Source organism: Saimiri boliviensis, chromosome 5 (assembly GCF_048565385.1).
Source record: "Saimiri boliviensis isolate mSaiBol1 chromosome 5, mSaiBol1.pri, whole genome shotgun sequence".
NCBI classification, from domain to species: domain Eukaryota; kingdom Metazoa; phylum Chordata; class Mammalia; order Primates; family Cebidae; genus Saimiri; species Saimiri boliviensis.
The window spans coordinates 29,317,939-29,342,272 of NC_133453.1; the positions used below are offsets into that span (position 1 = coordinate 29,317,939).

Genomic DNA, 24,334 nt, shown 5'->3' on the forward strand with positions numbered 1-24,334 from the left:
CTTGACATTACTTATAATCAATGATGTACAAATTTATAAAATAAAAATATATTCACATAACTCCTAGTAAGAATAAAAGTGTGGAGATTGGAACAGTGTCAGTTATTCTTGGTAGACTATAAATAGGTAAAAGTCACCATGTTGACTAATTGGTCATTGGTGCCAAAGGATTTAAAATATACATTTTCTTGAACCACAAAATGTATTATTTTAACCCTTAGATTATCATATGAACAAAACGAATGTTAAACAGTGTATATTACAGCAGTATTTACAATAGTAAAAAAATATTAAAATGTAATATCTTAGAAAGCTGATTCAGTTAGGGATATTCATATAATAGTATAATGTAGAGCTTTGAAAAATAATACAGCAGAAGCATATTTATGCTTCTACAGAAGACCGTTGATGATATAATATTTAGTTAAAAATACCAAGCTATAAAGCGGAAGAATAACTATCTACTTATCAATTACTTAACAATACCAAGAGCCAATATTTATTTACTGTTCACTGTTTATTAGGCACTATTCCAAATGAATGATTTTCCATAATACATAAAATCTTTGTAATAGCTTCATGAAGTAAGTACAATTGTTATTTTTATTTTATAGATGAGGAACTGAAGCACAGAAAGGTTAAGCAATGTGTCTAATCTAGCACAGCTATTATGTAAAGTCAAAGTTATGTAAAGTCATCTCCAGAGAACTTCCTTTAGTTATCCGTTATGCCAGTTTTGTGCTAACAGCTTCACATGTATTATCTAATTCCAACCTCATAATCATTTCAGTATATATACTGGAAATAAGGTTGGAGAAACAAGAGGAAGTGGGGAAAGAAAAAGTTCTGAAGGAGGAGAATAAGAGATTAATTCATGTAGAGAAATGCAGATTCATGGGATAATTTTTTTGGAGGCATGAAACGAGATTGTGTCCCCTTCCTGGAGTTGAAAATTATAAAGATCTGAGGTATTTTGAATACTTTTGATTTTGCGTTTTGTGTTCTCTTAACTGTCATACCAATGTGGAACCATAATAGGGAGGTTAAGCATTCATAGAGACTCAAAAGTTGACACTGGTTATTGCTGTAGTAAGAGAACAAGTAAATTGTTTTTAATTCTACATATCTGTATTATATTTCCCTGAAAATAGGTACTGCATATATAATTTCAGAATTTTAAAGAAGGAAGTAATAACAAATATAATAAGTAATACCCTCTTTATTGTGACATGACTTTTTGGTAAATTTTGAGGCTTTCCAAACTTTTGTCCTGATCAGAGAGATTATAATTTCTTTTATCAATATAGTAATCAGGCATAAATTCTTTAATATCTGTAGATTATATTATTTTCTATAAATATATTGCTTGGAGAGGATCCAAGAAGTTGTTTTGTATTGACCCGTAATTTAATATACTGCCGTGTAGGAGAAATTCAGACAGAATGGTCCCAAATTTCTGGTAGTGATGGTGGGAATAAAAAGCACAAGCCACTGAGAATCGTCAGTCTCAATGGCACGATTCTGAAGATAAGGCATGATGGCAGGCAGTGTTCTGCAGTGATTTTCCATATCTTCTGGGATCCAAAAACTTCAGAAAAAGGAAATTTTATCACCAGTGGCTCTAAATTCCTGAATTCATTAGAAGGCTGATTTGCTGCAATATTAAAAAGAGTGCACAGATTGGTTTCTTTAATTTCTGAATTTGACTTTTGTTCATGCAAGAAGACAATGGTTTTAGATTGCTGGTTGCAGCTTGTTAGTAGATTATAAAATCACTTCAGTGGACCCTGCCCCCAAAATAATTTTTCATTGAAATAGGATAGATTGGAATAAAACAGAACAGATTAGAATAGAATAGAATAGAATAGAATAGAATAGAATAGAATAGAATAGGCAGTATCAAAATGCTCTTGTACTAATTAGGGTCAATATTATTCCTGAAAACATTTCATCAAGTATGTATGTACTGAGCCATGATAATACAATGTTATTTATCCTGTAAATTGTGATTTAAAAAAGAGTTTGAAAAACACTGCAAAGAAGTATCATTTGACTTGTAGGAGGACATGATTATCCTTTTTATTTCTTTTTTTGAGACAGAGTCGCACTGTGCTGCCCAGGCTGAAACACTGCAAAGAAGTATCATTTGACTTGTAGGAGGACATGATTATCTTTTTTATTTCTTTTTTTGAGACAGAGTCGCACTGTGTTGCCCAGGCTGAAACACAGAGGCACAATCATAGCTCACCGTAACCTTGAACTCCTGGTCTCAACTAATCCTCCTGCCTCAGCCTCCCAAGTAGCTAGTGTATAATTGCACATACTATGCCTGGCTATTTTTTTTTTCTTCTTTTTGGTAGAGACAACGTCTCCTTATGTTGCCCAGGCTCATCTCGAAAGCCTGGGCTCAAAAGATCCTCCTGCCTCAGCCTTCCAAAGTGCTGGGGTTACAGACATGAGCCAGTCTGCTTGGCCTGATTGTCTGAAGATAATCCCAGATGTGTTCTATGAGAAGAAAAGCAAAATGTATTTTTTGTATATCCTCAAAACATGCTTGTGGTATAACTCTTTAAACTAGTTTCCTTTAGAAGTCTTTTTTACTGAGGTATAGACTTCAGTGTTGGCCCTCTTTGGGTCTGAGATATAAAGAGTATTTGAGTAATATCTTAGTTTTCAGTATCATCACTCATAATCACATTAGTTAAAATAGCCTCAACCAAGCTGTTTTTCAGAGGTGTAATTAGACACGTGTTTGATTACTTTAGCTATTCTGTGTTGCATTTAAAACAGTTCCTGAAACTATCTTCCTCTCCCATTTTACTCCTTTTGATTTTTGCGTTTAGACATCTACTATGTGTAACTGTTAATGAAACCACGTAAATGAAGATGTATGAATCAGAAAACTGATTTTAAACTCCACTTTGATAATAGCTTATTATTATTAAAAACTAGGATAAACTAGTTTTTAAATGTAACTTCTTCATCTGTAACACTGGAGTACTTAACTTCATCTGCCAAATGCACAGATTTAGTATAGTTTTTTTTTTAATTCATGTGATAACTCAGTTCATACAGTTAAAAATAATAATGTCTTCCCATCAGTAAATATACTTCTCCAACCTACATTTTTTTCATAGAATGATTACTTTATGGTAATATATATATATATATATATATATATATATATATATATATATGTATATGTATTTATACTTACATATATACATAAGCACATAAAAGTTGTGGGACTTTGTTTTGTGTGTTTTACGAAAATTGGTATGCCGTATCTATTCTTCTATGACTTACTTTTGTTTCAGTGCACATTATGTTTTTAAAACCCTTACATTTCAGTACATAGAAACCAATCTCATTCTTTTTTTGCAGCTATTTCCCAAGTTACTATAATTAACAATTTCTTATTGGTGGAAATTTAGGTTACATTGTATTATTCTCAGTAACAACTAATGAGTATTTTTATATACATATTCGTCCACAGGTGCACATTCTTTTATAAGTCAGATTTCTAGAAATAGAACTGCTTGGCTGGGCGTGGTGGCTCATGCCTGCAATCGCAACACTTTGGGAGGCCATGGTGGGTGGATCACCTCAGGTCAGAAGTTAGAGGCCAGACTGGCCAATATGGCAAAACCCATCTTTACAGAAACACACAAAAAAATTAGCTGGGCATGGTGGCGCATGCCTGTAATCCCAGCTACTCAAGTGGCTGAGGCAGGAGAATTGCTTGAACCCAGGAGGCGGAGGTTGCAGTGAGCCTGCAGTGAGCCAAGATCATGCCATTGCACTTTAGCCTGGGCAACAGAGCAAGACTCCATCACACACACACACACACAAATAGTACTGCTTGGTCACATGTGAATTTACACATAAAAATTTGATAGACAAATTAGTCTTCAACAAATCATGTATCAGTTTATACACTCACTAATAGTTTACTCAATTCTTCACCCTCTTTGAAACTAGAAACTTCCAGGAATACTCTGAAGAAGTAGTGATATTTCTTAGAGATGTATGAACATTATTTTAGATTTGTTCATAAGCAGGTAAGTTTATTTCCATTTTGATTTCCTCGTCAATAAAATGAGAAATTTGGACTAGATAGTATTTATTGGTTCAAGTTGTTTGTTCATTGTTTTCCTAATATGATGCTCTGTGTCTTTTAAAATATTAACATTCTGTGAGTATTTTCAATTTTTAAAAACATTTTTGAGACAGAATTTCTAAATATTTACTATTTTAAAAAAATATTTTAAAATATGTTCTGCTGCATGGCCCAGGCTGGAGTGCAGTGGTATGATCTTGGCCCCTGCAGCCTCAGTCTTCCGGGTTCAAGTGATTCCCCTGCCTCTGCCCAGCTAATATTTGTATTTTTAGTAGAGACAGGGTTTTGCCATGTTGGCCAGGCTGGTCTTAAACTCCTGGCCTGATCCCCCTGCCTCCACTTCCCAAATGCTGGGTTTATAGGTGTGAGCCACCTCTGTTCCTGGCCCGAATATTCTCCTCTACTAATATTTTAGTAGAGGAAAAACTAGTATTTTCCTCTGCTAATGTTTTGGATAGGGAACTAGAATAAAGAAATAAAGTAATTTTTGTTTTTTGCGGGTTTTTTGTTTTCCAACAGGATTGAAAAACAAAAATGTCCATTATAATATAACAGGAAATGTCTATTATAATGCACAGTGATTTTAAAAATTTGAATACCAACTTTTCCATATTTCTTGGTTTGTGAAAGATCTATAATATAATTATTATAATTTTTTTACTACCTTATCTGCAGCCTATCATTTATTGGCAGACTGTAAGGTGCAGACCTCAATTCTAATTTTTAAAAATATTCTTAAAAAATACTATAGGCTTCTACAGATTCATATTCTTCCTTTATTGCTTTGAAATCATTATCTACAGGCCTGTAAGGAATATGCAAAGTAACTTATACTAACCCTCAAGAATATTTTTATAGTTAATGTAACAGGGCGATATTTTTTCAATCCTGACTGACAAACTGTGGAGATGCTAATAGCCTATTAAGAAGGGAGAATTTCCCTGGTGGCCAAGTGTGTAGTTTAAAATCAGCTTTAAGATTCCTCAATGAATCATTGATCATGTCTTTATAAAATAGGTTGAATGAAACTTCATTAAATGAATAAAGCAGGTGGTGACAAAGAATGGATTAGACAAGATCCCTTACCTCTTTGACATAACTAACAATATTATCATGTCGTAGTCCATGGATCACCAGGGATTTATCAGGTCAAACCTGATTAGTAGCTGCCAAAATCTGAGCCTACTCTTATTAACTGACTCAGAATGTCATTTTCATTAAGGACTGTACAGGCATTTTCTGTGTTTTCCAGGGGGAACTACAGAGATGATTGCATTTTGGATTAAACACTTATTTTACCCTTCGAGTATATACTTCGTGGTATGTCCTGGTCAGTTCATCTAGAGTAACTATCACCAAACCAATTAGTAATTAGTAATAAAAGAGAATTAGTTATATTTTATTTTGTGTTGTAAAAATTTATATGACTGTGGTCGTTTAGAAGCCCAGATACTTTTTGATAATTTCATTTTGCTAGGTCTAATTTTTTTTTTTCACAAAAGATCTCTGAGAGCCTTTTTAAATATGTTAGATCATGCATTGTTGCTGGCTTAAAGAATTGAAAAGTCTTTTAAGTGCAAAATTATTTTCCTGTAAAAATTAGGATACAGGCTTATGATGAGGCCTTACTCTGTGAAGCAACAATTTTTGACTTATTTCTTCTGTGATGTAATGTGAAATAGGAAAGAGCATTTTAGTTTAAGATCAACCCAGCTCTGCTTCTGCCTTTCCATCTATGGGAAACTTTTATTAGAAATAAGAGAGTGCCTTAGAGCAGAATTTTGGAGATATTGGCTTATAAAATCTACTTCTAAAAAAACTTAAGCCTCCAAATAAAAAATGAATTTTCTGACACCTTACCCAGACTTACTGAGTCAGAATTTAGGAGATGGGCCAGACATCTTTATTTTAAATCTTTCTATTTGGCTTTTAGAATCTACCTGCCCCTGGATACACAAATATCTTCAATTATTCTCTTTTGGAAGAATGAATAACAATGTATAGCTTGGCATTAGTTTCATTGAACCTAATTTTTTTTACACAGTTTAACATGCTCTATAAGTAATGCCTCTTCTTGGATGATCTGTGAGCTTTGTATGTTTCACTTCAAGAGTATCCCATTGATAGCTTTCTAAAAGCATGTTACACAACCCAAAGTGTTCAGTTTTTCAGTCACAATTTTATCATTCATAGGAATAAACATGGAATCTTAGAACTAGAGGGTACCTCTGGAGAACATTTCATCAACCCTCCTATCTTTAATCAAGTGGATGTCTAACACATTTAGAAAAGATTTCCCTTAAAATACTGACAAAACACTTAAGAAGCCCGTTACAGTGTTTTTATCCTGGTAATAGTCAATAATTCTTCCTCTCATCCAACCCGTATCACCTCTATTTTAACCCAAGTATTTCTCTTCTACTTCAAACCATGAAGTGTGTAACTGAAAAAGTGTCATAAAACACTCCATTCAAATACTATCTAGTTAATAAACATGATGTATTTTATGAACACAATTAGTCAAAATTTTGTCAGTAAAATTAGAATAAAGGCAGCATAGAGGTATGAGTCTTTGAATAAAAATTGAAATAAAATTTAAAAAATAAAATAAATATGCTTTAAAATGTGCTTAGCAATGGAATTGTGGGTTGCCCCAAGATGCTTTTCACTCGGACAGCTGCTGAGTGAGAGAAGGGGAGGTTTCTGATACCTCATTTATCTGTAATGTTTGCCTTTAGAACCAGTGAGACAGTATTTCTATCGAAAATATAGATAATTTCTCTCCCAAATTTTCCTGTCTGCTTGCACATCAATTTTTGTTTGATTTTTCAATTAGTGATAGAGAGCTTTACAACACAATAGGAAATTAAAGCAATCACTGTGATTAAGTTTCAGACAAGGAATAATCAGTCAATCAAATGATATAAATGACTTGAAATTTTTTTTCTCCCATATGACTGGTTAAAATAAAGGTTCTCAACTCTAAACTGAATACTGGAATCCTCAGGAGCTTATTAAACCTACCAAAGCTCCTAGAAAATTGCCAGTGATTTTGATTTAATAGGAACTAGGTGATGCTCAAGCATTGTATTTTTTAAAGATACTCTATATTCTGCTACTCAATATGGGGTCTGTAGATGAGTAGGCAGAGCCATTACCTGGGAGCTTATTAGAAATGGACAGTCTTGGGCCCCACTGATACTGACTGGATGAAAATTTTTACTTACAGAACAATTCCAATATTCAAGTTTGAAAGACTCTGTTAAATGATCTAATATACAGTCCAGTTCAGAACCACTGGGTAGAGGATGAAGAGAATCAAAAGGCACTGAAGGAGAGAAGAGAGAGGAGATAAGGAAGGAGATAGGGGAGGAGAAGGAGGTGTCAGTATAAAAAGACACAAAGACTTTGCCTGTATTTATCCTTATTTCTATAGTTAATGAGGGAACAGAGATCTTTTTGTCACTGTGATGTCAGTGCTCTGTTTTGCATTATTTATGAATATTCTTTGTCTTTTTTGCTATTGTTGCTAGGAAGCAACAATTAAGTGTTTAGTAAATTGCCAAGCTTCTTCAAGTAAAATAAATTTGTTATAAGGGACTAACTTTAATCATAGTATTGATAATCATTATATTGAAAGAAGTAATTAAGCCATATTTCTCAATAGTGAGATACTGATAAGATTAAGCTACTTAACAATTTTTTAATATTTTTTGACTTGATAAGATATTCTCTCAGCAGTATTGGCTTACCATGAACTGTTTGATTCCTTTAATGTTACCCATCTAATTATCTAATGGATATTTTGAAAGAATTCACATTCCCCATGTCAAGTTTACCGACACGAATATAAGGATTTTAACATCCCAGGTTTTATGTTTTAAGTTAATCACATTTAGTGCATATCACCAATGATTAAGCTAGTTAAAACTGGACCCAAATATTTTAATGTACCCAGCGAAGCAATTTAGAAAGGATACTAAATACAAGAAAAAAATGTAATGAAATATTTGGGCAAGGATGGAATTAATAAAAACCAAAGCAATTATAAGTTAATGTTCCTGTAGAGGCTGACTTATCTCATTGATTTCAGGAATTGTATTTTTTGTTTTGTGTCTCCATCAAAATAAAATATGAGCATAATTTGAAGAGTTTATTCACATTAAGTAATGCTTATTAATCAAAAAATGCTACTACATAAATTTGCTCCATGATACCCTTCCCCTTGTCCTGCATGTAGCCTTGAATTGTGTAAAGGAATATTTTCTTTCTTGATACAAGTCTCGCATAATCATATAAAGAAATATTTTCTAACCCCATCACTGTTTAGAAATCAAGCTTATTGTTTGTTTGTTTGTGTGTGTGTGTTTTGCCTACTTTTTATTTGTCTAAATGCTTCATGCTTATTGAATTTTCATTTGGAATTAAGGGGTGTAAAAATCTTGATGGTGAAACACCCTATATTTAATGTTGAATTTAATTTACATAAAAATCAATTATAGACTATTTTTGGAAAATAAAAACCATAATTCCCTTTTAACATGTTAAATAAGTGTTGAATGCATGATAATAATATAGATGAATTTTTCACGTTTCTAAAATGGAATATAATATCTGAAATCAAAGTGCCCTGGAAAAATATGAAATATTTGACCACTATGTGGAAAAAAATTGCTATTTTCAAAAATTTAAAGTTAATTCAACACAAATAATTAAATGATTTAAAATGTCTTAATAGTTCCATAGTATAATAATTGCTATGGAGTCAAAGATTGTACTATGTTGGATTATATTTATAACATAACTGTTTTCGTATTTACATAGTGTACTCAGAAATTTTTACACGATTGTTTAATAATTAATTTTAAACTAAATTCAGGGTTACTTGTCTTATCATTATAATTATTTTCTGCATTTATCTCCTCATTTGGCAGGAAAAAGCAAAGTAAATAAATAAAGAGACACTGAAACATTTTGTCTAGTTACTTTAAATCAGTGTAGGGTGAAAATAAAAAGTAGCACTTAGACGTATCTATGATTAAAATACGATGTGACTTATAAGATTGTTGACTCCATGCTATTGTTTTGCAGCCAAGCAATAGCTGTCAAATAGAAGCAAATTGATAAACTGTCCTGTGAAAACACATTTCAAATCTAGTAATTTATTTATTTAACAAATATCTGCTATTTTAATTAGTGACTGTTGATACATCAGAGCACTTTATTGAATCTAGAAGGGAAGAATTGTGTTTGAATTTATTCTGTACAAAACTGTCTATTAAAAGTGTTTCTTTTAAAAAAGCTTCCTTTACATTGTATGAATTACTAATTAGCGCATCTAAAATATACTACTTGGTTAAAAGATAGAAATATCAATATAAGCATAATGTGTGAAATGAAGAGTTAATGAGTGGATATAAATTGTTTGGAGATATATATATATATATATATATATATATATATATATATATATATATCTCCTATGTAGTTTGTATCCAATATAAATATAAATAAAACTATGTAAATGCCATTACAGTTCCAAACATAGCAATACACCAAGAAACAAAATAAATGTAATAAATAAGTTGTGAAGTATGTTAGATGGCAATTGATGCTTTAACAAAATACAGGAGGGAAGGGAAATGAAAGAAAGAAAGAGAAAAAAGAAGAGAAAGGTTCATAAGGGGTCAATTAATTGGGAAAGATTCAGTGTTAAACAGCAGCAGACTTTACTACAAAGGTGTGATTTGATCAAAGACTTAAAGCAGGTGAAGGGACAGGCCAAGAGGATTTATTATGTAGAATTTTGTACCAGAATACTAATAGAAGAAATAATTTATTTTGACATTTAATGTAACCCAAATTGCAAAATCAAAATATGTCTTCACAAATCCAGATGTAAAAATTTTATTATTTTCCAAATCTTCTATCAGCTTATGGTAAAAAATATCATGTAACCTTATTTTTACAAAATAAAAACATGACAGAGGGTGAGTCCAAGTGCCATTTTAGTTTATACTGTATTTGATGTTTGCATTGATTGTACTTCATAGAGAATAATTAGGTAGCATTAAATAGAATAATATTCTTCATATTCAATATTGTGCATTATTTTATGAATACCATCATCATGTTCAATGGAAAAGGATCCATTGAAATCATTATTTCATATGAAATCATGAAATAATTAACAGAATTGAAGGAGCATTTAAATCTAATAATGGAAAATAACCATGATTTCAATTTATATGTATTTTCATATGATCTGTTTCTTAGTATTTTAATATCTATTTGTATTTCTTAGTAACCTACTTCTTTAACTCTCTGTACCTTTTTATCTCTCTGATAAATATATTAAGCACCCAGAAGATACTGCCATTGAGTTAGCAATATACAACTTACCTATTGACTTGGAGGGGATACTTACTTATATTGTGTATTAAGTAACAAACTTTGCATTTATCACTGAAGATTAAAACTTAAGTAATACAATAAACTTCAATAAACTCATAGTTCAGTAGGGGTTGAAGCAAACATGAAAAAAATACAATGTATAAGTGCAATAAAAATAAGTTGCTGAGCACTGTTAATAGGGACCATGTAAAGAACTTTATACCTCTGTATTTATCCTCAATCCTGTTAGATGGGTACTGATACTAACTCCATCTTAAAAATGGTGAAGTAAACTACAGAATGGTGAAATAACTTGCCCATATCCCATGGATATATTTTGGATTTGAACCTAGATCTTCAAACTATTTAGACTGCTGCATTAACTTTATCTTCTTGATTGTTCAGAAGCAAGAGTGAAAAAATAACTCAGCTAGAAGCTGTGTCTGGAAAGGTTTCAGAGCATGTATTTCCTATAGTGAGAAGCTAGGAAAAGTTTTTAACATGGAGAAATGCCTTGTGAAGATGCAATGAGAATCACAGCTGAATTGCAAGTGGTATTTCTATCTGACTGGATGTGAGAAACAGAGTTAGAGTAATGAGATTCCTGGAAGGGTAGACATGGTGGTCAACTTACATAGGACTTTTGTCCCTTGATAAAGGCTTAATCCTTAGTACAGGGATGGTCAGAAGTTTCATACTGGGAATCAACACTGATTTATAGGCATTGATTTGCAGTTTCAAGCCATTACTTTTAGGGCCTTGTGGAGGATTAACTGGAAAAAAAAAAGATGAGATCTGAGAAAACTTTTAGAACACTATGTAATAATTTAGATAAAGGCTTTTGAAAAGTCGGAATAGAAAAGAGGGAATGTACTGAGAAATATTTAGGAAACAGTTGCTAATACTTGGCAATTTTATTAAGTATGAGAAGTGATGATGAGAGGATAGGATACAGAAAATACATTGTAAATTGCTAGCAAGCTACTGGATATCTGGTACTTCCATCAAGTGAGATAAGGGAACTTAGAGGAGAAATACACTCAGTAGTGGGTGTTGGAGGAAAAGTTACGTTCTGTGTTTTACACCTTGCATATCAAAATGGGGACTTCTGTAGACGGCTGGAAGTACATGCTGCAGCTCTACAGAGAACTCAGTTCTAGATCCGAAAGTCATCTACTGACAGTATGCTAAGTAGAAGATGAATGACTTTTACCCAGGAATGAGCCATAGTCCCCCCACCACCAAAAAATTGTCAAGAACCCGTCTGGGGAATGCTAATGTTTACGAGGCAGAATCTTGATAAGTAGCAACAAAGAAACTTAGAAGAGCTATTTAAAAATGTAGGCAGAAACAAGGCTGAAGTGAAAATACAGAAACCATGAAATTATATACTATACATATCCTGTAAAATTCATACCTTAAATACTATAAAAATATTTTTTGGAATAAGTGAGATGAGCAGAATTTTGTCTCTTATTACTATAATTTTAATGCATAGTCTTTAGCATTGGTTTTGCGAAAGTATCCTTTATATGATGCTGTCAGCTTTGATTGAAACGTAAGAAAAGAGCAATGATACTTTTTGTTGTGTTTACTATGAATGGCTTTCTTTCCTTCTTTCTTTCCTTCCTCTCTTCCCTCTCCATCCCTCCCCTTCCCTCCCCTCCCCTCCCCGTATTTTCTTGACTTTTCTCTTTCTTTCCTCATGTGAAATATTATGTGGATTAACTAGACGTTTATGTGTCCCTTTCTACATTGACTACTGAAAATCTCAGACCCATTTCTGGAGACACCTTCTACTAGGAGCTTACTATATACATTGTGTGAATTGACTTCACCTTTCCTAGCCTGCCAAATGTCTATTTAGTCATTTCTGTTTTTCTTTTATTAATTTTAGAGACAGAGTCATGCTGTGCTGCCCAGGCTGGAGTGCAGCGACTATTCACAAGTGCAGTCATAGCCCACTGTATCCTTGAACTGCTGGCCTCAGGCAGTCCTCCTATCTCAGCCTCCCAAGTAGTTGGGATTACAGGCACCCTCCACTGTGCCTGGCTTCAAATTGGAGCCTTTCTTGTTAAGTTGTATAATTGTCATAAAGCACTATAATTATTTGCTAAAACAAGAAAGAATATAAAAATAAAATAATTGTATATTAATTTTGGAGACTTTTGTGTAACAATTTTGATCTAGTTGCAAACCTCTTTCATTAAATGTTTTCTGAATTGAGTCAAAGAGGTTTAGAAATTGTCATTCCAGAACTCTGCTTATGAGTTTCTGTTGGTGGAAGACTTTGATCTCGGTCCTATCTCGGTCTTCTGCAGTGACAAGGACAGTGTGTGCAGAACAATGTGACGGCAGATGCTATGGACCCTACGTCAGTGACTGCTGCCATCGAGAATGTGCTGGAGGATGCTCAGGACCTAAGGACACAGACTGTTTCGTATGTCTGCTATTTCTCTCTTTTATTATCCTGCTCCCCTTTCCCTTCCTATTTGGCTCAGACATATTGAATCTTTATCTTATTACAATAATATCAACTTTAGCCACTTGAGGATTAAGAAAAATGCTCGGTCCTCCTCGAAGTCATTCCCTCACTGAGTTGGCTATTGATTAACTAGAATTGTTCTCTTCTATTAAATGAATTGTATTTTCTGATATAATTTACATTACAGATAAGATTCACTAGAGAATAGATTGAGATATCTTTTTAGACTCTAATAGCATCCTTTCTAGAAATGTAGTGATTGAGTGATTACCTGTTTATGTGGTTGCATCATTGCGTTCTGGGAGTGGGAGCAACTGAATTTTATTTCTTGAACGTAAATTAAAATATTATAGAGGATATATTTTTGAGTTTCAGTATTTTCTAGTTTATAATTTTAAAGGTAATATTATTTAAAAATTTAAGATTTACAAATAGTTTGTTAGAGACAGTTTTTATATTTTGATATCATATTCCTGACAGTACTCTTTGTTCTTTGGTATGCATATCAGCAATTCTGAGTTTTAGTTAACTCAATTTCACATATAAAGTACACCAGTTTAATTTTAAAACTAAAAATCATAAAAATACACAAATATTTTTATAGCTGAAAATGAACACATTTTTTCTTTCAAATATCCAGCAAATATATATAGTAGAATTGAGCTTAAAAAAAATAAAAGACTACCTAATTCCAGAAATGAGTAAACTATATATTAAAGCTCTTATGATATAGACAGTAATTTCTTAGTTTTATTAATATCATAAGAACTATTATCATCTACACTCATTCAATAGTGAAATAAAAATACATATTGCAGAAGTGGATAGGGAGGAAGAAGAAAGGGAAATAATGTTAAAAATTTAAAGGAGATACTCCGCAAGTCTTGAACTGAGAAACTTCCTCTGTCTATCATCAGACATAGGATGGAAGCTTGATTCTGAGGACACTGAACACTGCAGGTATTGTATTACAATTCCAAAACAATAACAATAAACAGCAATAGCAAAACCTCTCAGAAGTTTTGCAGTGCAGTTTTTTCCACGGTTCCATTATCATGATAAGTACAGTACTGAGTGAACTTCAAATTATCACTCCATTACTTTTATGGAATGGTCCAGTGATTCCACTTTGGCTTTTGGTACAGAATGTTCAAATACCAGACTAAGGCCATAGTGTAAGTTACATTGTTTTGTACGCTGCCTGAAAGGTAAATTTGTTTTATTCCTCTGACTTATGTTTCTTTGTTCCCAAGCAATCTGTGTACAACATTGCATAAAATATGTTAGTAAAGCAATTATAAGGACACATGAAGTTTTATAACCATAAATTAAAACTTGCTGAGTTTTCTAGATTGGTTTTTAATGGATTCTTCCTAGAATGCGTCATCTTAGTGAATAATGTATCATCAGTAAGTCTCGTTCTGATTATGCATCTAGTAGACCATCATCAGGGAATTGTCATGTTTATGATAAAGTGCTTGCTAAAACAACAATTGATGAAGCAAATGTTTTGAGGAAACAGAATAGATTAATGCTTATTAATAACCATATGTACTATTTATGATTAAATGTAAATCATCACTTGAGTTCAGATTAGCTTGCTTTCCAAGTCCTAAATTATTCCTAAAATGACTTGATTTCTTAATAAAAAGAATTAACTCATCCACACTTTTGTTAATCACATGTTTATATAGACTAATACACATACTCTGTTTTTATATCAAATGCCTACCTCTCAGGTGATAAAATTGTTTTTAATTCTTCCTAAATGAATTTGAAAATATTAATAAATTGAGTTCTTAATATAAATATGTGAGTCAGCAGAAATGAACTTACTTCTACATGATGGCTTTTACTGAATGGAGTGGCATTAGGAAAAAAGCCATACTAGAAATTACATCATATTATTTAATTATAAGCTAATTATATCTAGTTATCTCTTTACATTTTGGCATTACATATTCTGTATTTGTATTTGGCCAGCTCTTATTGACTTCACCCACACATTTGGAACCAGCACTTCCTGCTCAATGCTGGGAAGCTGGACTGGATGATGACTAGCTCAAGTGAATGTCTACCCTATAGAATTAGGGATTTGGTTGCAAGTGCTATACTCTAGCTAAGCATAAATGCTTTGAGTAAGTGTAAACTTCAATAATTTTTCACTGTTAGCTAACCTTAAACCAATTCTCAATTTAGAAATTACTAGATATATATTAATCACTTCAAGCATCAGTAACCGTAAAGGACCTATTTAGTGACACTGCAAAAAAAATTTTATGAAATTTAAGAAACACACATGACTTTAAAATTATCAAATTTTTTAGTATTTATGGAATAATTATATACTAAGAAAACAACTTTTGCATATTTGGCAGTGTTTTGTTAACAAGTATTATGAAGTTTACTTGTAAATGAAAGTAATATTTGCTATGTTGCAGGCCTGCATGAATTTCAATGACAGTGGAGCATGTGTTACTCAGTGTCCCCAGACCTTTGTCTACAATCCAACCACCTTTCAACTGGAGCACAATTTCAATGCAAAGTACACGTATGGAGCATTCTGTGTCAAGAAATGTCCACGTAAGTAACAGAATAAGAATAACCAAATTAATTATGTCATTATTTGAAATCAGAGGAATTGTATGTTAGTTTATTTTAATGTGGAACTTGTAAGAATATTGTTAAGTGCTTTGGGTATAGGTGGGTATAGGTACTATTACTGCCATTTTATAAATAAGGAAACTAAACCAAAAATTTAAAGTGGTTGGTGTAAAGTTTCATAGTAAAAAAAATAACATGTTTGAGGTTATAAAACTCTTACTGTTTTTACTATACCACAACATTTTTGCCTGTCGTACCATTTCTCCAAAAAGTAATTAGTTAAGTGGCAGCAAGCTATGTAATGAATAGGGTCTGATTCTTATAACGATGGATTTTTACCTAAAATTACTTCTGATTTCTTATTTGTAACTAGAATATTTAGCATTATAATTTTAATATCAAATTAACCTTAAACTACACACACACACACACACACACACACACACACACACACACACACACAAAGAGGGAGAGAGAGAGACAGAGAGAGATATTTAATAGCGAATTAACCTACGGGGGGGTGGGGAGGTGGGAAGAGATAGCATGGGGAGAAATGACAGATACAGGTGAGGGGAAGGAAGGCAGCAAACCACACTGCCATGTGTGTACCTATGCAACAATTTTGCATGCCCTTCACATGTACCCCAAAACCTAAAATGCAATTTAAAAAACCATATATATATAGAGTATGTTAAAGGATCTTAAACTGATAATATCCTGAGGATTCAAAATGAATAGCTTAACTTTCATCAGATATTCAGAATAACATATTGATATTTACTTGAATCTTTTTTTTTTTTTTCCTTTGAGTGACCAATGAGATATTTCCTGTTGGAAAGGCAGAAAAAAAATCCCCATATATTTTTATGTACTCATTTAAAAGAATTCTTTAGAGTCTGTACCATACATGTAATGTGACTTACTTCACTTTGTGTATGTGATACAGTAGGAAGTACAGGCTACGCATCCATAATCCAAAAATCCAAAATCTGAAATGCTCCAAAATTTGAAAGCTTTAGAGTGCTGACATGATGTCACAAATGGAAACGTCCACAACAGACCTCATGTGACGGGTCACAGTCAAAATATACACAACACAGTTTATTTAGTGTTCCCAAAAGGGGGGAAAAGAAACACACTCTCAGCCCCTTTCAACTGTGATGTGTCTTTTTCATGGATACCCAGATCTCCCCAGGGAAGCATACCCACAAAGGGCAATAAAATGGCAAATGTGCAGGCCAGACACACTGATGGGAGGTTTTCCAAAATACCCCACATGGAGCCAAGACCTTTGTGCATTACTCACTGGGTTTTGTTGCTTACTCTATGCTCTGAGGTGTTGAGATATTGTTGAAAATGTCAAAAAGGCCTCTGAGTAAGAGTGGTAAGAATAAGAGGTAACATTTATGTTTATCTGTAGCACAGAAAGTCAAGCTTTTGGAGAAATGGGAGAATGGTGTAAGTGTGCAACATCTTAGAGAAGAGTACAGTGTGAGAATGAACACTTTGTGTGACCTGAAGAAACAGAAGGATAAACTGTTGGAGTCCTGTGCTGAAAATGACAAACAGAAGCTAATGAAAAATAGAATAACACTGGATAAAGCTAATAATGAAGATCTTGCTTGTGTATTGAAAGAATGAATTTGTCAGCGTGTAGCTGAACATATGCCACATAATGATATGCTGATCATGAAACAAGCAAAGATCTAGCACAATTAACTGAAAGTTGAAGATAACTGTAAATATTCAACAGGCTGGCCACATAAATGTAAGAAAAGACATGACATTACATCTTTAGAGATTCATGGTGACAAAACATCTGCTGATCACAAAGCAGTGGAGAAATTTATCAATGAGTTTGCCCGGGTCATCACTGATAAATATCTGACACCAGGACAATTCTGTGATGCTGATGAAACATCACTGATTTGGCATTATTCCTCCAGAAAAACACTGACCACAGTTCATTAGACAGCCCCTGCAGGAAATAAGGATGCCAAAGATAGAATAACTGTACTGGAATGTGCTAATGCAGCAGGCACACATCATTGTAAACTTGCTATGGTAGGCAAAAGGTTGCATCCTCACTGTCTCCACAGAAAACTTCTTACCAGTCAATTATTAGGCTACCAAAAATGCATGGGTTACCAGAACAACTTTTCTTATTGACTTCACCCAAACATTTTGAACCAGCACTTCCTGCTCACTGCTGGGAAGCTGGACTGGATGATGACTGTGAGGTTTTGTTTTTTCTTGACAATTTTTCTACTCATCCTGCAGCTGAAACGCTCATCAAAAATAATGTTTATGCCATGTGCTTTCCCCCAAATATGACTTCATTAATTCAGCCATGTAACCAGACTCTCCTTCATTATAGTCTGAAGAGTAAATGAAGAGTAAATACAAAATCACTTTTTTTTTTCACCCCACTTTATGAGACAGAATCTCTCTCTGTCTCCCAGGCTGAAGTGTAGTGGTGCGGATCTTAGCTCACTGCAACCTCTACCTCCCAGGTTCAAGTGATTCTCCTGCCTCAGCCTTCCGAGTAGCTGGGACTACAGGCACTTGCCATCACAACTGGCCATTTTTTTTTGTATTTTTAGTAGAAACAGGGTTTCACTGTGTTAGCCAGGATGGTCTTGATCTCCTGACCCCATGATCCACTCGCCTTGGCCTCCCAAAGTGCTGGGATTACAGGCATGAGCAGCGTGCTAGCAGCAGTGAACAGAGGCCTGTGTGTGGGAAGATTTTCCCAAGGAGCTTAGCATGAAGAATGCTGTATATGCTGTTGTCAGTGCTTGGAACACAGTAACTAAAGACACAGTTTTGCATGCCTGGTACAACCTCTGACTTGTGACTATGTTCTGGGAAAAGGTAGTTACTTGGAAAGATTCCCTATGCCAAGTAAGAAAAAAATATACCTTCAGAGTCCATCAGTAAGCTGGAAGAAGTGGATATCACAGAAGTGTTTAACATTGATAACGAGTTGTTCCTTCATTGACTGATGGTGAAATAGCAGAGGTGGCTCTGAATAAAAGTGATTGTGGTAATAGTGACAGTTAAGATGTTTTTAACATTACATAAAAAGTTCCAGAGATGGCTTGATGAAAATGTGTTACGAGTTTATTGAAGGACTAGGGCATGGTGCATTCATAACAGAACAAGAAATCATATGAGTTTATGCAATTAAAATGAGATTTCTAAGACAAAATTCATTGTTAATGAGGCAGATGACCCCGGAGGAAACATTTTAGAAAGCCATCCAAGCAGAAAGTCCCCTTATCCCTGTAGGACCCATTCCCTTATTCCTCAACTGTTTCTGATGTTTCTTGGTACCTAAGAAGACACAGTGTATAGTAACCTTTTAATCAAAACACAGCGTCATAGTTGGGCACTAAAAACCTGCATCGTTTATTGTTGCTCTTGTTTCACAGCTGATACAGGTATTCTGGTGATTCTACTGTGATATCTAGTTATTCTGAACACAGTATCTTTTCACTGTGTTAGTGGTATACTCTTTTTTTTTTGTTACTTTTACATATTTATGTGTGAATAAGTGTAAGAATGTGATTGCTTATCAGTAGTATATAAATTTAGAGTCATGAATGACGGTGATGCCAAATAACCACAGATTGTCCATGCAGGTGGCTGAGATAGTGACACCTTTGTTTCTGATGGTTCAATGTACACTAACTGTCTTTCATACAAAAAGTTACTTAAAATATTGTATAAAATTACCTCAGGTCATATGTAAAGGTATATGTGATTCATAAAAACTGAACATAGTTTTTAGACTTGGGTCTAAGCCCCAAGGCATTTCATTATGTTTATGCAAATATTACAAAATCCCAAAAATTCTGAAATCTGAAACACTTCTGGTCCCAAGCATTTTGGATAAGGGATACTCAATCTGTATAAGGGACATGGGATTAGAGTGTCTATGGATTGTGGCTTTGTCTCCTTATTAGCTACATGATTTTAAAATAAAACATTTAGTTCTCTATTTCCTCTTCTTTAAGATGTGGGTTATAAAAATTATATCTCTGGCTGGGTGCGGTGGCTCATGCCTGTATTCCTAGCACTTTGGAAGGCTTAGGCGGGTGGATCGCATGAGGTCAGGAGTTCAAGACAAGCCTGGCCAACATAGTTAAATCCAATGTCTACTAAAAATACAAAAATTAGCCGGGTGTGTTAGTACACACCTTTAGTAATCACAGCTACTTGCGAGGCTGAGGTAGGAGAATGCTTGAACCTGGGAGGCAGAGGTTGCAGTGAGCCGAGATCATGCCATTGCACTCCAGCCTGGGCAAAAAGAACAAAACTCTGTCTTAAAAATAAATGTATTCCTTTCTTGCTTTCCAGAGTCATTATAACAATCAAAGATATAGGTAGGATATAAGGATGAGAAGGATAGATATTCTATTTTTATTTTTGGAGACAGAGTCTTGCTTTGTCACCCAGGCTGGAGTGCAGTGGTGCAATCTTGGCTCACTACAACCTCTGCTTCCCAGGTTCAAGTGATTTCCCTGCCTCAGGCTTCTGAGTAGTTAGGATTTCAGGCACATGCCACCAAGCACAGCTAGTTTTTGTATTTTTAGTATAGTCGGGGTTTTACCATGTTGGCCAGGCTGGTCTTGAAGTCCTGACATCAGGTGATCCACCCGACTTGGCCTCCCAAAGTGCTGGGATCACAGGCATGAGCCACCATGCCTGGCCAAAAGGAGTAGATTATTTAAAAAGGCTTTGAAAATACAATTCTAGTCATTATTATGAAACATGTTCATATCCATTAACAAAATTGTGCTTTGCCTTCTTTATGTTTATATGTATGTATATTTAATATGTCTTTTAAATAGCATTTTAAAGTCACAGACACACTAACTCTAAGACAACGAAGATTTCACATCTTAAATTTTTAATATTCACACCAGTGCTTTTCATCTAATACCTTCTTATCTAAAGTTACCCTATATGTCACCATCTACCATCCTTACAAAACTGAAGACTTGGCAGTATTGTAGGATGGGGCTAGATGATCGTATCTTTCCTCTTTTTAGACACATGTTATACTACTACCTACTCTACTACTTTCAAATTATGATGCCTTCCCCAAAGACAGTCAAAACTATGCTTTCTCAGAGTTTTTTGGTGCTTTCCCTTTTATTCAAGTCCTGAGGTTGAAGCCCAAGGGTTGGGCTAGAGCAGAAGTACCAGGTAAATTTGAACTAAGGAATTCCCCTTTTCTTTACTATATCCTTTACAGTGGTTCACTTGAACGCTGTCAGTTCCAAACTATAGCAAGTAGCAAGTGACTAAATATGAAGACCTATTGTGTGAAATTATATGGCTGGTTCACTTTAAATGTGATAACTTACCTTCTTCCTTTCTCACATTAGTTTAAGTATCTCAAACTACAGACACATTTAAAACACTTCAATATTTGTCTATGAAAAAAATTTAAATCTCTGATGAGCCTGGCTTACAAGGCTTGATTTGCCAAATTGAAGCTTTCTTGGGAAAACAAGGACATTAAGTTTCTAAATGCAGGTCTGCATTTCCTAATCCAGAATTCTGAAATCAAATAAGTCCAAACATGTATTTTCTGAAACTCATTTGTCTACAAAAGTTGAATCTAACTGATACAAGGCTAATTATAATATTTATCCATTCCTTTTGGCAAAAGTGGGAAAGTGTTTCATTGTAGCATATTTTTTAAGATGCATTAATTTGTTCATATTCTGCTATAAAGAAATACCTGAGAGTGGGTAATTGTTAAACAAAAGAGGTGCAATTGGCTCATGGTTCTGCAAGCTGTACAGGAAGCATGAGGGATTCTGGGGAGGGCTCAGGAAATCTTCAGTCACAGTGAAGGTGAAGGGGAAGCAAGCATGTCTTACACAGCCGGAGCAAGAAGAAGAGAGAGACAGGAGGTGGTACACACATTTAAACAACCAGAGCTCATGCTAACTCACTCTTGCTACGACAACACCAAGGGGTTGGTGTTAAACCATGAGAAGCCGCCCCCATGATTCAGTCACCTCCCACCAGGTCCCACCTCCAATACTGGGGATTATAATTCCACATAAGATTTGGCTGGGGACATAGATCCAAACCATATCACAAGACCTTGAAGAAAGAATGGCTATTTAATATCATGTATGTACCTGTTACAGGTTGGGTTCCCCTGAGACAGAGAATAGGTTATTAAGGAGCAGTATCAAAATCAACACTTTTTGGGGAAGGAAAGAAAGCAAGATTGGATTTGCTTTAAACAAAGTGCCTGTTTGTTGTGGTGGATGCTTTCATGTGGATGTTAATTTGGAATACTAATTCGTTCCATACTTTGTACCCACTCACATGGATTCACACGTATCTCCTTGACCCAGATTCCCTTTCTTCTCAAATTTTCCAGTATTTCTTCTCCCAGGACAAGCTCGTGAGTTCATATATATTCTAAGCTCAGGCTACTTCTCTTTTCATACAAATGAGTAATCAGTTTCACTACCTAGAATTATGGCCTTTGGTAAGATTTTCTCTTGTCTGTGTGTTTCAAGTCCACTCATATGTGAGACTGCAGACAGAGAAGCTGCCATTGTCAGCTAATATCCACATAGCAAGTCTAGTTTATGTCTTACTCTGTCAGTTTGTCCTAAATGACTTCTCTCAGCCCCCACACAGCCACAGGTATGAGCTGACTGAGAGGGGCTAGCTCAGTGGTGGATGGCATGAGGGGGTCTTAACCATTTGCTTATGTAGTTTTACTCCTGCTTCTGCCCCTACTCATATCCTACTTTAATTGTACAATAGGTTGCTGCTGGACCTGGCCACTATGATAATATTGTGACATGATAACAAAACCCTGTTCATGACAGGCAATTCTGGCTACAAGGTCTGACCCAAGATCCATCTCTACCAGGACCCAGAAGCATGTCACATGCTGTTTTTAAATGGCATACAATCCTATGCTACAGATGGCATAGCTTAGCTCTAGAAACCTAGAAGTCTCTGTTGTGATTGTCTAATGAAACTTGTCATAACTCTACATGGCATATTTTCCCACTGTAAATACCCCCGATATCATAGACCCTCTTGGATTTTATGGCCCAAGTAGCAAAATTGCTTGCATCACAACCTGGATCTACATGATATGCATTTTCTGCTTTGGGCACCCCTCAAGACTGTACGCATTCCACAACATTGCATCTCGTGCCAGAGCAATGTTCCCAAGCATGAAAGGATGCTACTTTTTGTTGTTTTAAAACCACAGTGGCCTAGCAAGTATTGCATTCCTATTTATTACGAGAGTCTTTAGATGTAATAATTTGTCTTTTATTTTGGAGGGGTATGTTCTGGCATATCCCAGGTCACTGGATTTCTGGACATTTGATCCAAGTATTAGGTAATAAAATGCTCCTTGTCTATTTGATAAACATTTTCTAAAGTACTACCCTTTCCAATTTTATTTTGTTTCCTCATGTAAAAATGTGAAAAAGTTTTCGTGGTACTCCATTGAAAAGAAGAACACATTTTAAGCATTTTCTCCTGGCTATGAAGTGTACTCTGTTGATCCAAGGCAGTTCAACTTAAGCTTCATTTGTGCTTCATGAACTTGAAGTATTTTAGACTGCAGACTTGTATCATGGCATGAAATGATGTGGAACTACTGAAAAACCCAAGCTAAATGTCATGCAGTTTCCTAAGTATATAAAAGAAATCTACTCTATCTTGGGGGCAATTCAGGATGTGGAGCAGTAACCAAGGAAGTACTAGCTGTTGATAACACACATTGCATTTGACTGAAAATACAATTTCAGGTTGGGATAATTAAAGAGTTGTTTAAGGGGAAGATATATAAATACTATCAATGATGCTAATCATTTTCAAACCTTAAAATATCTTGTTTTGATCTTGTTTGATGAATGTTAACATTATTGCTTATTTTGCCTTTTTTTTAAAACAAACAAACAAACAAACAAACAGATAACTTTGTGGTGGATTCCAGTTCTTGTGTGCGTGCCTGCCCTAGCTCCAAGATGGAAGTAGAAGAAAATGGGATTAAAATGTGTAAACCTTGCACTGATATTTGCCCAAAAGGTAAGTGGTAGCTCAGATTATTTAGTTAGAACTGGGCCTATATAACAAGGTTTTTAATTCACTTTTTAATATAAATCCACCCTCACAACCAAACCTGCCCACACACACTTTCCAGGATTTTGGACAGTTCCTCAAAATATCAACTTTTATAACACTGTGTATTATTCAATTTTAATTATATTTACTAAAATGGCCCAGAAAAAAACTCAGAGGTAACATTGATAGGAACTCAGAAATAAAGTTGCATGTTATTCTGTCAATAGCAAATCTTAAATGCTTTGTAAAAAATAAGAGTTCACACAGTTCCATTGGCATCACAACGCATATGAGTTGCTTGCTGCTGTATACAAAGTGATCTGCTAAGCATAAAAAGAGATGCAGAGGGACGTGAAATTTGCTCTCCATATATTAAAAATGTATTTTGAAAGATAAGATCTATGAAATGATGAGAAACTTTACCATAAGTATAAAATAAATATATCCCATAATTCATGCCATAGAATTTTAGTGGAGGAAGGAATCTCTTCCAGCTGTGAGTACTCTAATTCTTTACCAGAATGAAACCTAAATTAAGCAAGATGAAAGTACAGTTTGAATCTCCTGAATGTTATTAAACTTTTCAAAGTATCAAGGAGTGC

At 34.4% G+C, this 24,334-nt stretch overlaps 1 protein-coding gene across 5 annotated transcripts in view; it reads left to right on the forward strand.

Annotated features, from left to right (window-relative positions):
• ERBB4 (erb-b2 receptor tyrosine kinase 4) overlaps window positions 1–24,334 on the forward strand; it is a 1,202,488-nt gene that overhangs the window by 824,166 nt on the left and 353,988 nt on the right. For all 5 annotated transcript variants that reach the window (XM_003925582.4, XM_074399075.1, XM_074399073.1 and 2 more), the window contains exons 6-8: window positions 12,835–12,953; window positions 15,440–15,581; window positions 23,583–23,696. In XM_003925582.4, the coding sequence (XP_003925631.1) occupies window positions 12,835–12,953; window positions 15,440–15,581; window positions 23,583–23,696 (375 nt within the window). The remainder of the gene's footprint in view (window positions 1–12,834; window positions 12,954–15,439; window positions 15,582–23,582; window positions 23,697–24,334) is intronic.